The sequence below is a fragment of the Furipterus horrens genome, unplaced genomic scaffold, assembly GCF_987537825.1.
Source record: "Furipterus horrens unplaced genomic scaffold, mFurHor1.1.pri manual_scaffold_7, whole genome shotgun sequence".
Lineage (NCBI taxonomy): Eukaryota > Metazoa > Chordata > Mammalia > Chiroptera > Furipteridae > Furipterus > Furipterus horrens.
Window position 1 is genome coordinate 57550575 of NW_028327177.1, and position 16226 is coordinate 57566800.

The following is a 16226-nucleotide window of genomic DNA, read 5'->3' on the forward strand; positions in this document are numbered from 1 at the left end:
AACATTGACAAGTAAAGTGAACTATACCTGGCCTCTGCTCCCCTGGGTAGATCTCTAGGGAGAAAAGGAAATAACACATAACACAGAGTCACAGTGCCTGGTTTCAAAGTGTTCCTTAGAAAGTAGTCCAAAGCAAAACAATCTCAGGAATGCCAGTAGTGTGGGGAGCTAGGCTTTATGGGAATCTACATTAGTGAGCTTGGGGTGCCATATTAAATACCATAGACTGGGTGGCTTAAATAACAAATGTATTTTCTCACAGCTCTGAAGGCTGGGAAGTCCAAGATCAAGGTGCTGGCTGATTTGGTTTCTAATCAAGTCTCTCCTGGCTTGCAGATGTTGCAGATGGCCCCCTTACACTGTGCCCCAACATGCTGAGAGGTGGGGGGGGGGATATTGAGAGCAAGCTCTCTAATGTCTCTTCTTATAAGGGCAATAATCCTATCAGATCAGGGTCCCACCCTTAAGACATCATTTAACCTTGTTTATCTCTCTATAGGTCCTATCTTCAAACACAGTCACCTTGAAGACCAGGGCTTCAACATATGAATGGGGAGGGGGGCACAATTCAGTCCATAGCAGAATCTTTCCACATTATCTCTTTCTCATGGGTCATCCAGCCACTACATCAGTGACTCTAATGGTGAGAAACTGTCACCTGTCAGTACTTCATTGTGGGAAAGCTCTAATGGTTAGAAAGCATGGGTTGTAAGAAGTCACGCTTGCCTCCCTAAAACTTCAGCCTTTGCTTTCATGTTGTCCTCTTAGTATCATCACCAAAATTAAATGAATAAATAAATAAGCAATCAAATCTCTCCTCTCACAGCAGCCCTTTAACTAAAGATGACTATAGCAATTACCTATCTCAGTCTGTTACCTGTTATTGAACAGCAAATGAGGTTGCGAGGTCCTGAGGCCCACCGGCAAAATTTCAGAGGTAGAGGTTTGGTGAAAAAGGAAAGGAGTGTTTATTCCAAAAGCTACACAATTTTGGAATAACAGCTTACTACATTCATTAGTCACTTAAGCCTAGCAATTAAGGCTAAACTCTAAAACCTGAGTTCTCCTATCATTCCTCATGTTAGTTTTTAATTATCTTATTTCTATAGGGTTAGTTTACAAACTAAAACAACATAAGATACAAAAGCTATACAAGTTTGGAAGAATGGCTTCTGCCTCAGAGCCTGTCCCCTCTCTAACACACCAAGAATAACCCTGCCACCCTCTGCCAGGCCAGCCCGATCCTAGGCTGCACCCAGAGTTCCTTCTACCATCCAAAATACCGTCTTCAGGCAGCTTCAGCATGATCATCCAAGCATCCTCCAGGAAGAGAGCCCAAGAGTCAGTCTCTGTCCCCAGGCCAGAGCTTCTTAATTTTCCTTCAGTGAAATACCAGTAAGGTAGGAGGCCAGAGAATGCAGTATGTAGCTAGAAGTAGCCTATCCCTAAACAAAAAATCTGTTGACAATTGTGATTAAATCCTAATCAAAATTATGCATTTAAAAAATTCTACTTCATTATACATAATTGAAAAAAATGTTTCACTTCTCTAAATCTTTTAGTAAGTTGAAGCCACAGGGAAAAACAAAACAAAACATGTTTACTTGGTGGCTTTGAATGAATTGGTTGATATACCTAAGAAAAACCCTAACTACCAACGGGAAAGGAGAAGAGGAGGTTTGAAGGAAAGGAAGAAGCAGGTCCCATTTGAGAGCCTTGCATGACAAAAAAAGAAAAAACAAATTTCAGTTTGGAAACCTGGGGTTCATTTGCTATGTTCATAATGCACCTTAACCCTCATTCCCTTAGACCCCATTCCCCTGTATTGTTTAAAAATAGGGACAATTAGAGCCTGAAGGGTGCATCCCTTCTGACTCAGCACTCTCTTTCCAGGGCACAAATGTCCTGTTTGTTCAGCTAATATTTATGGAGCACTTAGTACGTTACCCTGGCTGGTTTGGCTCAGTGGATTGAGCGTCGGCCTGCGAGCTGAGTGTCGCTGGTTCGATCTTCCAGTCAGGGCACATCAGAGAAGGAAAACTCTGACTCCAAAAAACCTCCGCTGCCTTGCGGCATACCTCTTCAGGGGAAAGGCTAAGGGAGTAAACCCCGACAGAAAACCCGGAGCCGGAGTCCCTAAGGCGGTTTGACATTGTAGTCAACACTGGCAACTCCTGCGGCGCACCTGAAGCCAAGCTGTATTGACTCCGTCTTTCCCTTGGACCCTTCAGCTGCGAAGAGAGGGGGGTCTGCTGCATGGGCAACAGCAGACCCTCCATATCACCCTGCCCAGGCTCTGTAGCTTCAGCTTCACTGGAGAGGACACTCCAGCGTCATCGCAAGATGTCGATTCAACACGGGAGGAGACAGATACCGTGTCACTCCCGAGTCGGACTGCACAGCCATTCTCGGCGGTGCAGATAGACTCTTAAGAAGCTACACCATCGTCTCTCGAGACGGACGGCTGCCGACACTTAGTACATTCTGGGTTTCCTTCTAAACTTTTTACATTTATTAAGCCTTTTAATCCCCCCAAAAGCCTATGATAAGGGCTTTATTATTATGCCTAATATACAGAAGAAAAAGTGAGACATAGTTTATCTAAGGCACACAGCCAGTGGGTAACTGATAGAAAACATTCTAACCTAGCCATTCTTTTTTTATTGATCCATTTATGCTTTCATTAGCCCTGACCTGTATTGAACCTGCAACCTAGATGTATGGGGATAATGCTCTAACCAACTGAGCTACCAGGCCAGGACCCAACCTAGGAATTCCTAATGGCTATAATAAAGTGTTTTAATGACTCAACATTTAAAATATAGCCTTAAAGCAATAATGTGTAAATTTAAAATACATAATGGCTTTGAAAATGTTGGATGTGTTATAAACAGTAAGGTTTTTAAGGTAAACTTTTTATTCAAATATGACACACATTACTGAAGTGTGTAAATCACGTTCAGTGAATTTCCATAAAGTGAATACACTCTTGTAACTATCACCCACATAGAGAAACACAATAGAAGCAGATCCCCACCACCACCACCACACCCAGCTGTACGTAAGTTTCAAAGTTCAGAATAAGCTGCATTGTATAGTTAATTTCTATTCTAGAGTACTGATTATCAAAATGTAGTCTCCAGACAAGCTGCCTCAGCATCACCTGGGAGCTTGTTAGATTTTCCCATTCAGGGACCACGATCCAGACCTATAGAACTGATACTGGGGTGAAGCCCGACAACTTGTGTTTAACAAGTCACGGGGGTAATTCTGATGCACATTAAAGTTGGAGAAATGCGGATATAAGGTAGTTGTAACAGTTTTGGTTCGTGATCGCATAGTAATTGTGTTAGGTGAATACTAGGATTCAAAGTGTTACGCTTGAATAATGGAGTCAAGTTCTAACCACCCATCTCTTTTTTAAGTCGCTCTCCCCTAGCAATCTGGAGTTACAGTACTTCGTTCACCAACAAAGCCCGGCGCTATAATGACGACAAATTAACTTCCCGAGGCGAGGGCAGGTCTAGACCAATCAAAAGCCAGGCTCGAGCCGCTCGCCCATCCTGGCGGAGAGATTGGTGGATTCCTTGCGGAAGAGCCGGCCATGGCACCACCCTCGCCCTCCAGCGCGAGCCAATCGTCGCCCGGAGCCTGAAGAAGCAAAACCCGCGCCAGTGGTTGAATATGGCGGAGTGCAGTGTTCGAGCGTCCCCTAGTCCTCGGGGGCGTGCGGACGGGGAGGATGCGGGACTCTCGGAGAAACGGCTGTGTGAAACGGCGAGAGACAATCAGGAGGCTTTCGAATGCCAAGAACTGCTCGAGTGTCAGGTCGAGATTGGGGCCCCGGAGAAGGAGAACGACGCAGGCCTGGAGGCGGAGGTCGAGGAGGTAGCTGGCGGCTGGATGCTGGATTTCCTCTGCCTTTCTCTCTGCCGGGCTTTCCGCGACGGCCGCTCCGAGGATTTCCACCGGACCCGCGACAGCGCCGAGGGTGAGTGCCGAGAATGCAGCGGGTGGGCGGGCGGTCGAGGCCTGTTAACGGCGTTGACCTCCTGGGGGATCGGCTGGAGAGCGGAGGAACAGAGGGCTCGACTGAACCGTTGGTTGGAATTTCGCACCCGCCTATTATCAGTTCTCAGTTTTTCTCCGATTCTAAGTTTTTCTGAGAAAAATGTGAATAAGACCTCGTTTAGAATTGATGCAGATTTAAATGAATTCGAATGTACGAAAGCGCACCGAGCCCAGTGGCCAAGTACTTTTGTCTTTGTTGGCATAATATTTTTCTTACGACTCGGGTATTCCTCTAATGGCAGTCAGCAGTCTCTGTGGTCTCCAAGTGACCTAGGCCTCGGTGTTTTCTGTTAACCTGTGAGCTACTTAAACCTCATTTGGCCTTCTAGCGCAGTACTGTAGCTTCAAAACAGTCACTGTCAATGAAATCTGCCTAGACGTTTACATAAATGATGAACAAAGACATAGATTCGTAGACTACCCTGGCGTTTTGAATGATAACAGCAAGATGTGTTACGGGACTTGGGAGTCCGTTTGCCTGCTTGTATCAAAGCCCAATTAGACATGAGCAAGAGTTTGCAGCAAGGAAAGTAAGGGTTTGTTTTTAGAAAGTGGTTTAAGCCAGGAGACAGATGAGCTAATGCTCAAAGACCTGGCTCCCCAATGGCTTCCATGCGATGGCTCATCAATAATCGTGGTGACTCAGGGAATTGGGGTCGTGATCTCCAGTGATTGGTCAGTGCTAGGATAGGGGGTCGCTTACCAGTGCCTCAGGTTCTGATGTCAGCCACCTGGTGGATTCCTTAGATTATTTGATGCCAGCCAGAGCTTTATTGTCCTGAGGGGTTAATGATTAAGGGAGAAGGCGGGTGAGTCAGAGTGCTAGGTGAAGACAGTTTTGTTTTATTTTTCCTCCAAGTGTCAGACTGTCAGTCATCCAGATGCCAGCCAGAAGGCTGAGTGTATACCCCCTAATGACAAAAATGCAACACAGTGGACACATCTGCAACGCCTCTAAGGGCAATGAAGCCAGTTTGAGTCACAGGGAAAGAAAGGAGAAAAGGTCATATTAAAGAAATGAAGTTCCTATACTCTGGTATTTATTATAGATTTGGCATTCAACTTACTGCAGCTGAATGCAGCCCCAAGATAGTATCTAATAGAAAATTAAATACTTAAGAAAACCATATTAACACAGTTTGTCTTCATGTCAATCCCATGAATTAGGCAAATAATCTTAGTGCATAGAGAAGTAAACTAGTTAAGCAACCTAAAGTAGTGATAGCTTTTAACCCCTTTTAAGGGGTGCTCTAGACCCGTACCTTATGATCCAGTTCAAGAATCTTTCTTCTGATTGTGTCACAGATAGCACTAGAACCATTAATTTAATTCAGAAAGTTAAATCCTGGAATGAAGCCAGTGCACCATAATTAGAATTATTAAAAAGTTCTCTTTGGGGAGGAGGCTAGAAGTATCTATGTGGTAATGAATTTCAGTTGGAAACATTAGCATGAGCTCCTGCTTAGCTTAAAATAAGTATAGATGGCTACATATGGAAATATATATGCATATTTTTTAAAGACTTTATTTATTTTTAGAGAGAGGGAACTGGAGGGAGATAGAGAGGGAGAGAAACATCATGTGCAAGAGAAACATTGATCAGTTGTCTCTCGCACGTCCCCAGGAGGGGACCTGGCCTGCAACCCAGGCATGTGCCCTGACTGGGAATCCAATGGGCAACCTTTCGGTTCGCAGACTGATACTTCACCCATTGAGCCACACCATCCAGGGCCATATGCATATTTTTATAAATATATGGACGTAGGTTAGTATATACTCATTAATTTCCTTGTTCTATTAGATAAAAAGGTATAGACTCAATGTACCCCTTGTAGCAACAAGTATACCTACCCCTCAAGTCTTAATTCATAAAACAGTTCATCCATGAAGGGAACCAGAGCTCTTTGGAGAAATGGCCTGATTCTAGTACTGGGACAGGAAATGTGCAAGATGAATCTGGAGCATTTTTGTGCCAGAAAGTAAGGAAGTGCTAAAAACAAAACAAAAACACCCACAGTAGTGGGGATACTGAGTGCAAGAGCTCCCCAATGGCTAAAGCTAAAACAACTTAGGCAAGAAAATAAATATTAGATTATCACCCAAAGTATAAAATAAATATTTATGAGTCCATACTGGTGTAAATAAATGATGGAATAATTAAATAAATGGGAGAATAGACTAATCTCCCATGAAGAAGTAGCTACTCTGTCCTCAAGGATGTGGAGCATAACTCTCCGTTCCCTTAAGTATGGTCTTTACATAGGGACTTTCTTCTGAAGAGTACAGTATGGAAAGGGGAGGAAAGAGTAACTGTATAGTAAAGAAAGCTGACGAACTCTTACCTCACCAGGGTGAGCAAGGTCAGCCTCAACAATGATAGTTGGTAGTATGTATGCATGATATGATATGATGAAAATGGAACTTCACCTCTGGTTTTCCTCCCCAAACCCCATAACTGCAGTCTAATCATGAGGGGAAAAAAAAAAAAAAAAATCAGATGTATCTCAATACAAAATACTTAAAACTGGCAAGGTCATCAAAACCAAGGAAAGTCTAATGACTAAATGTAATGTGATGCCTTAGATGGATGGAATGTTGCAGGAAAAGGGTGTTGTGAAAACTAAGGATATCTGAATAAAGCATGAACTTTAGTCAGTGTATCAATGTTGGTTCATTAATATATGCCATCCTAACATAAGATGTTAATAATAGGGGAAACTGCACCATTCAGTCGCATGCAAAAGGCAAACCATCTCACCCTCTCTTTGTCCCTTCCCCTCTCTAACAATAAATAAATAAAAATCTTTTTAAAAAGTAATAGAAACTGCATGGAGGGTATATGGGACCTCTACTGCTTTTACAATAATTCTGTAAATTTAAAACCATTCTAAGAAATAAATTCATGAAAAACAAAAACCCCTCTCAAGGGTCTAGCTCAAGACCAGAGAAATAATCCATTTTATTCAAGTTAAGGACCCAGAACCCCAGAGAAAGGGAACTTTTTCAAGTTGCACTGCCAATCAGTGGAAGATAAGCAAATTGTGAACATAATTTTGTCTCTGATCCATTTTTGACTGAAGGGACTCCCTTTATCTCTTCTATAGAATTTCATTTACTACACTTTTAAGTATTGTAAAAAATATATGACTTGATGCTTTCCAGAAAATTCTTAGCTCTTTCATTCCAACTCAGAATTGTTCTCACACCTCTGTGTCAGATGATGCTTTTTCCAGATTGTTACTTCTAACCTGTCTCCTGCCATGGGAAGCACTGTGAGATAGTGATTAGCTGGAATTTTAAAATGTTATTTTTCTAAATTATATAAACAATTAATTTACATTACAAAACAAAAATGTTTTAAATGTAAAACATCTATAATTCTGTAGTCAAGAGTTAAAAATTGTTAATATTTTAAGAATGACATTCAAGTCCTAAAAAATAAATGAATTTTTAAAAATATTCTGCTTGGGAACCTGCTTTTTATATACATTTTAGCTGCATAATATTTTACTGTAATCATTCCTTTATTATGACCACTGTAACCATTCCTCCATAGTTGGTTATTTAGAATATTTCTTACATTTGGCTGTAATTATAAATTAAACTCCAATGAATATCTTTGAGAAAAAAAGAATATGAGCTCCAGCTCTGGCTGGTGTCGTGGCTCAGTGGATTGAACATCAGCCTGAGAAATGAAAGGTCTCTGGTTTGATCCTAGTCGTGGCATGTGCCTGGGTTGTGGACCAGGTACCCGGTTGGGGGCCTGTACAAGGTAACCAGTCGATGGTGTCTCTCACACATCAATGTTTCTCTCCTTCTCTTTCTCCCTCCCTCTTCTCTCTAAAAATAAATAAGTAAATAAAAAAAATTTTTTTTAAAAAAGAACTCCAGAGTAAATTGTCTGAATTTGATTCCTGGTTCTACTACTTCATAGCTGTAAGACTTGAAGCAAGCAAGTACTTACCTTCTTTGTACCTCAATTTCCTAAATTGTAAAATGATGATAATAATAGTAATTACCTCATAGGGCTGTTGAGAGAACCAAATGAACTGATAGATGTAAAGCAAGGTTTCTCAACCTCAGCGCTGTTAACATTTTGCTCCTCATAATTCTTTGTTTTGTGTATGCATGAGGGTGGAGGGGAGTGGGATGGGGTGCCCTGTGCATTGTAGGATATTTAGTAGCACTTCTCACCTCAACCACTAGGTGCCATTAGCACCCCCTTCTACTCATGACAGTCAAAAAAGGCTCCAGACATTGCTAAATGTTTTCTAAGAGACAAAATCATCCCCAAATTGAAAACCACTGGTATAAAGTTCTTAGTAATGCCTGGTGTTATAATAAGTGTTTAAATATAGTTGTCATTGTTGCTAGTCATTAGAGCCTCCCTAATGCATTTTTCCCTTAGCAGTGTTTAGTATAGGTGTGGAAGAAGCAGGTAGCCAGGTTGACTCAGAGTAAGTTTCCTTGTTCAGAAGGGTGATGGAGTGTAGGGTTTAATTTGTGCCACCTTAGACTAAAACCATGGTGAGGGGCAGGGACCAGCTGGCTGTCTTATCATTCAGTCATCAGTCCCTAATATTGGCTAGAAGTAGATGTTCAGTAAATATTGAATGAATTGTGTTTAAATGTTATTTAAAATTTGTGCTGTCTTTGAATCATATTTAATTATCTTATGGCTATATTTGGCCCAGATAATTACTGGTATAGTATAAGATTATGGCATTTTAGAATTGAGGAAATGTATTTATTTGTCTTATCTGCTTAGTGGCTGCTGGACTGCTTTTTGGTTTTTATATGTACCAAGTAAGCCCTAGGTGAAATATTATATAATGGCACCATTAGGTCTTTAAACATTATTTCCTTAGAGAAGGCTTCCCTGATATAACATTCCATAGCATTCCATACTTATCTTATTGGTTTCCTCCACATTTTTACTTTAGTTGTTCAGTCATTTGTCTTTTCGCTGTTATTTGGTAATAAACTCACTGAGGTCCAGGATTATGGTTTACTCACCATCGTATATACTCACTGTCTAGCATAACATCTGGGTCAGCATTCAAATATTTGGGAGATTAGTATAAATAAATGTGTTTTTGAAATAAAGCTTTGTAAACTGAACAGACTCTCACTTAACTGAAACCTTGACCTATAATATTACTAATAATATTAGTAATTTGAAGGTATAAAATAAACTTCCAGATAATGACTTGACACATTTTATAATTTGGAGCTATCCTCCCTTCTTGTTAGTTTAGAGTGTTACCTGTGAGAGTAGTTTTAAGTATTTATTATTCTCGATGTGAAATATCAGTTTTATTTTAGAAGTGTTTATTGCTGTCTTTTTATTCTGATTTTTTTGTTTTTATTTTTGAGAGTACATTTATTAAGTCTGGAGACAGTGAAAGAAGGAAGGACTTAGAACAGAAGAAGCCAACAAGAGAGAGCCTAGGTGGAGCTGCTTTGTCTCTCCAGAAATGTTATAGGAAAGAAATGAGCCTTGGCGGGGCTGCTTTGGCTCACCAAAAAGTCAGAAAAAGTGGGGCCTTGGAGACAGGTTCAGGGAATTAGCCAAGGACGAGCTGCCCATTGCTCCCCTGGTTACAAGTCTAGTGGAGACTCTTTTGTTTGTTTGTTTTTAAGATTCTATTTATATTTTTAGAGGGAGGGGAAGGTAGGGCAAAAGAGAGGGAGAGAAACATCAATCGCTTGCCTTTTCTACGTGCCCAGGCCCGCAACCCAAGCTTGTGCCCTGACGTGGAATCAGACTAGTAGCCTTTTGCTTTGTGGGTCGACTCCCAACCAGCTGAGCCATGCAGGCCAGGGCTGGTGGAGAGTCTTTAAGAGTTTAGGGGATGCATGGATGTCAGGGGAAGAAAGGCATGCCAGAGGGAGAGCATGCCTTTTTGTTCTGATTTTTTTAAAATTGTCTATAAATAAAAACATGCAACTCCAAATTTGTATTTTTTATGTGTTTATAACCTGTTTTCTCAACAAACCACATAGGCACTGCTAGGTCAAGGTTTTCTGTTTTTGTTTTAAAGATTTTATTTATTTCCAGAGAGAGGGGGAGGGAGGAAGAAAGACAGGGCGTAAGAGAGAAACATTGATCAGTTTCCTCTCGCATGCACCCCAACGAGGGACCAGCCTGCAACCCAGGCATGTGCCCTGACGGGGATCCAACCAGTGCCCTTTCACTTTTGGGGATAATGCCCAACCAACTGAGCCACACCAGTCAGGACAAGGTTTTTGTTTGTTTGTTTTTATTATTTACTTTTTATTTATTTGTTTTTTAAACTTGGTCTGCATCTTGAAGATGATCAAATGCTACTTTTATTTTATTTTATTTATCTGTTTTTAAAGAGGGGGGAAAGGAGAAAGAGAGAGAGAGAAACATCAATGTGCGGTGGCCTCTCAGGCACCCCCAACTGGGGATCTGGAGTGCAACCTAGACATGTGCCCTGACTGGCAATCGAACCAGCGACACTTGGTTTGCAGGCTGATGCTCAATCCACTGAGCCACAGCAGCCAGGGCTGTTTGTTTTTTAAATGTTTTAATCGAATTCACTTTTTTCTTTTTCAGCTATTATTCATGGATTATCCAGTCTAACAGCTTGTCAATTAAGAACTGTATACATATGTCAATTTTTGACAAGAATTGCAGCAGGAAAAGCCCTTGGTAAATACGTGTTTTTATCTTATATTGGAAATATTTCAATCTATGTCTAAAGGTAAGACAATGAGGAGAAACAGGTGGGAGCTGTCATTTGTTTGAGTGTTTGCCCATATGTATATATCATGTGCGTCTACACACAAGCATATCTACAGCAAGAAAAAAGGAATATAGTCCCCATTTCTTAGAGCATTGGTTTTCAAACTTTAGCCTGTTTCCAAATTATTAGAGAACTTGTTGGAAAAAAAAAAACAGCAACCCAGAATGCTGAGTTCCCTTCCCCTCCATGAGTTTCTGATTCAATAGGATGTTCAATGGGATTGGTGAGGGGCCCTGGAGTTACATTTCCTGTAAGTTCCCAGGTGATTCTGATGCTGCTGTTAGGGTCCCACAATTCACAGACTCTATCTTGGGGATTTTAATTTAAATTTGTAACAAATTTTTTTCTTTATTTTTAATTGTTGACACTATTGTGGATGTCCCAGTTTTCCCCCTCTTTGCCCCCTTCCTCCCAGCCTCCACTCCCCCTTCTCTCTGGCCATTACCACAGTGTTGTCTGTGTCCATGGGTTATACATATATGTTCTTTGACTACTTTTGTGGTGACCCATCTTATTATGCATACTCTAGTTTTTACTAGCAGCTATGATATTTGAAGCCTCTTATTTGGACTTGATTTCAGCACTTATATACATAAAGTTATCACTATAATATCTCTGTTCCTTGTCCCCAAAGTTTATTTTAGATTGTAATAGACATTCCTGATTCAGTTTATCAATAATGGCTGATATTACACCATAGACATTTAAAGGACCTTTTGATGCAAGTAATTATATATTTATATTGGTTTGTTCAATGTCTTCCCAATAGTCCCGAACAGTAGGCAGTACTTACATGAAACTGCTTACTTATAAACATGTTGTATTAAAATTCCAGTGTGTTAATACCACTCTCAAGGCCCTCACTAATCTAGGTCTTGTTCATGTAGTATGCTTTGTGTTGGGGATGAGGTTAGGTCTGGAGTTGGTGCCAGGATTCATAGATGGATAGGACTAGAGGCAGAGTAGATGTGAGAGACAGAATTATAGGTGGGTCTGGGCCTGTTGCTGAAGAAAGAAACTGGGTGATGTGGACACAACTGGAGAATTTCTGACAACGCAGACCATAAGTTAACGTGGTTGTTAACAGAGTTGTTTTGCAATTAAATGTGACAGAATACGCTGAAGTGCTCAGCTGTGCTTCACATACAGCATTTATTTGGTGTATCTTATTTTTTCCCCTATCTTTCCTCCCCCAAAAAGGGTGGAGAAAATCTAGGTTTTGTATCTGACCCCATGGTTTAATCTTAAATTCACCAGGATCCTGTTTTGAATATATCTTAAATATAATAGGTCAGGGTCGGTTATCAAGAATAAATATGTTTCACTGTAATGGACTCAAGTGAGACTCTTCATTTTAATTTATTGGATTTTCAACTATGACAGATGTTGAAGAGGAAATGTTGGTTTGCTCCTCTTTTCATGGGACTTTATATCTTAAGATACATGCAACAATGGGAGATTTCCCTACTTTTCCATCAAGCTTCCTGCACTGTCCTAGAACTCAGCAAATGTCCTGTGTGGGAGTGGGGGGATACTGTTTTCAGTTTTTCTAGTGTCCAGTCCACCAAGCTAGCCCCGAAGAAGCCACCAGAGCTTTTCTCATTTCTCTTACCTCTAGTAAAATCTCCCTGTCTGAAGCACTCTGGATCCTCAGCCTGAATAGCAGATGAGCTAAGGAAAGAAAATGGCTACAAATCATCAGCTCACCTCAGGGCTCTCCCTTTGGAACTGTAGTTCATCAAGTTCTCTTTGCTTCCACGGTTACCCCCTGCCTCTGCAATTTATCCAGTTTTTTCTAGCTATTGTGGTGGTGTCGGCCTGCTGCAGTGGCCCACATCCTGCCTGAAAGTAAAGGTCCACACTACATTTTTTAAGTTAAGATCTAACGTATATACATTTTTGCTCTATCTCTTATAAGAAGGAAGGCAGATTAGTGAGAAGGGTTAGTAATGTCAGGAAAGACTTTTATTAGGAAGGTGACTATTAAAAAAAAAGAAAGCAGGTGTGAAATGAACAAGGATTAGGTAAATTTCCTTTTTATTTTTCTTTCACTGCTTTACATGTACTTTGGTCATACCAGACATCTTGTTATTCCCAAAACACACCTTTGTTGAGACATATTAGTACTTTTTAAGGGTTTTGCTGTCTGCTTCTACCATTTCCTAGCTCTGTGACCTCTGCAGATCTCAGGCTTTTCCTTTATAAAACAAGGTTAATAATATTATGTACTTTTGTTGTTGTTGTGTACACTGTTAAAGAAATTGTGTGGACAAAGGAGCTATTGCATGTTAAGCACTTAACACAGTGCCCGACACATAGTAGGGCCTCAATAAATGTAAACTAGGAGTATGAGTATCTTCTGCGCACCTGCCTTATCTTCTGTTGCTCCATCTTCTGAAATACTCCCCTTCCATTTTTGTCCTCTCCACTTGGTTATCTTCTGTTTGTTCTTAATGACCCAGTTCAGATGATTTCTCTTTCATGATGGGTTCTCTTTTAGTATCCCTTCTTAGAGCTAATACTCTGTGCCTCAAATACACTGGTCTCTCTTAGACAGTTTTTAGAAAATAGAGTGGCATGGCCTGTACCCTATACTAATTAAATCAATCTCTGGGGTAGGCCTAGGCATCAGTATTTTTTAAAAGTTCCTCAGATGATTCCAAGGTAATAGCTACAGTTGAAAACCACTGGGATAATATAATGCAAAAGTGGGTTTACAGTTGTAAATATGTGAAACACAGAGTTTGTTCTTGTATTATTGTTTACTAGTTATTCTATTGATTTTTTGTTGTTTTGTTTTGTTTATAGAGAGGGAATGGAGGGAGAAAGAGGGAGAGAAACGTTGATGATGTGCAAGGGATATATCGATCGGTTGCCTCTCACAGGCCCCCAGGCATGTGCAACCTGACTGGGAATCAAACCAGTGACCTTTGGGGTCGCAGGCCAGCACTCAATACACTGAGCTACACCAGCCAGAGCTATTCTATTGTTTTCTAACTGTAAACATACTTTTCTCCCACCCTGTATAATTCTAGTAAAGTACCTGCCCCATTGGTTTGCCTACATGTCTTCCTTCATAGCTAGCATGTGAGTTCCACAAGGGCACAAACAACTTCTTCCTCATGTTTGTATCCTAAGAACCTGACACAGAGCCTGGACTATAAAGAGACTTAGTATATGAATGAATATATTTTTATATCTGAAATGTTGGTGAAACAAATAGGAGAGGACCACAGGAAATAAAGTAGGAATCATGGAAACTGATAACATTAAATTGTATGCTCCCTCTAATTTTACAAAGGAAAAAAGGATGTGCCATTTACAAGTCTCTTCAGTATGTTTATTTTTACGTAGTTGCTATAGAACTACTAGTGTACTAGGAACTATAGGGATTGAGAAGAATATACTGTGTAGCTCCTGCCCTCAAAATTTGAAATATAAATATCATGCATTGTGGTGTAAGAGTTTTTCTGCCTTCAAGACACTTAAATGCTAATAGGATTGTTGAAATAAGTATAAGTATAAAACACTGTAAAGTATAACAAAGATAGGTATGGTGATACAGAGATTTAGAGAAAAGATATATCTCAGTCACTTATCTAGGGTAAGGAAGGAATTCAGGAAGGAAGTAGAGTTTGCTCTAAACCTAGAAGGATTGATGGGTTTCATCAGAATGTGAAAATAGGATTCTGTACAAAACAAACATTAACATTATTTAAAGAATGAACTATAGTTTACCTGGAAAGTAGAAGTGTTTTTTTTCCCCTTTTTAAATTATTTGTTTTGTTTTGTTTTTGCTTTTTTATTGTCTTTTGGAAACTAGAACTCTTGATTTCCATCCTCAACTCCCCAAACCTTGCTCCTCACCAGGGGTTCCTGTGTCAGTAAATGGCAGCACCATTTATCAAACTGTTAAAACCTGAGAGAGTTCCTTGTTTTTCTCACGCTCCAAATCCAGTCCACCAGCAGGTCTTAATTCATTATACATTCAAAGTTCTGAAACAGACATTACTTCCCTCCTCTGTCATCTGACAACACACATCCCACTTGCCCACTACTACTGTTAGCAGACTGACCTTATCTTTTGAACACCAAACTCCTCCTCAGGACCTTTGTACTTGCTGTGCCCTGCGGAATGTTTCTCTTATAGATCTTTGCTGCTTCTGCTTCACATTATGCTGATAGGCTCCGTTGTCACTTCCTCAGAGAGTCCCTTCCTAACTACCTTGTCTGAAAGAGCCCCTACCCCATCATTCTCGATTCCTAGTACCACTTTTTCCTTACTAGCCCATATTACTCTGAAGTTAAATTATTTGTTAATTTGTTTATTACCTGTCTTTGCTGTTAGCATTGTGAGCCTTCTAAAAATAAGGACCTTGTCTTATTCATTGAAATATTCTCAGTTTTTAGTCTAGTGCCAACACATAGTGAGTACTCAATATTTATTGAGTGAATGAATTATAGATTATACATGTAGATTTTAGGTTATAGTGAAGGTTCTGAATGTCAGATTGAGATGTTTGTGTAATTTGCTAAGAGTTTGCCAGCCACTGTGAGTTTTTAAGCAGAACAACCTGAACAAAATTCTGTTTTAAGAAAGTTTAGCTGTAGTACAAATACAATCTCATTAAATATCCACATAAGTCCTAAGAGACAGTATTTATTTTCACCATTTTGTAGGTGAGAAAAAGGAGGCTTAGAAAGGTGAAGTAACTTGTACAACACCAAACAGGTAATGACAGAGTCTGGAATAAACTCCAAAGTCAAGTTTTTTAAACCACTATGCAGTGTTTTGAAAGAGATTGGATATGGTGATGAGAAAGAGGAAGGAGTGAAACAGTGACTCCTTAGATTTCTAAGCCTTGGTGATTGGAAGAATGTTGGCAGAGAAATAACTTTTTGAAAGATTCTGTTTCAAATGACCACAAAATGTATAACAAGGATTTCAAGTAGTTTATGGTAAAATCAAATTCAAAATAAACTAATTTTGTGCTCTAGAGGTTTGTTATAATGCAGTTAGACTTATGAACCATTTAAGAATTCTGTTATTGTGACACCTTATGTAATGAATAGTTTATTTTAGCTCTTAAAATCAATATTTTAGTTAAGAATAGCTTTAAATGTTCTGGAAACTCATCTAGCTTTTGCCATTGTTAAAGTTGATTTTAATAAGGAAATTATCTTGAAAAATAAGTTCACTTCCCGAAACGGGTATATGTCAGAACATGGAGGCAGCTGGACTGCCCACTTGGACTTTTGATGTATGCAAATTAACCATATGCAAATTAACCTGGACCTAGCCCCTCCCATAGGAAATGAAAATGGACTTTGCTTGTTCCCAGAAAAAATGCTGATGGACCTAGCATGATGTATAGACTGGCC

The 16226-nt window shown here is 40.0% G+C and overlaps 1 protein-coding gene and 1 non-coding gene across 8 annotated transcripts in view; one reads left to right on the forward strand and one right to left on the reverse strand.

Annotated features, from left to right (window-relative positions):
- Positions 1-3633: 3633 nt before the first annotated feature.
- Positions 3634-16226, forward strand: part of TERF1 (telomeric repeat binding factor 1) — a 31366-nt gene continuing 18773 nt past the window's right edge. For 3 of the 7 annotated variants that reach the window (XM_090282876.1, XM_090282877.1, XM_090282880.1), the window contains exons 1-2: positions 3637-3991; positions 10655-10750. In XM_090282876.1, the coding sequence (XP_090139002.1) occupies positions 3685-3991; positions 10655-10750 (403 nt within the window). In that variant the 5' untranslated portion in view covers positions 3637-3684. Of the gene's footprint in view, positions 3992-10654; positions 10751-16226 lie in introns of all 7 variants that reach the window. The other 4 variants (XM_090282875.1, XM_090282879.1, XM_090282881.1 and 1 more) reach the window with 3 other exon arrangements.
- LOC150004500 (small nucleolar RNA SNORA17) lies at positions 4929-5036 on the reverse strand. Its single transcript, XR_016512563.1, has one exon. It is a non-coding gene; the product is annotated as a small nucleolar RNA SNORA17 (small nucleolar RNA).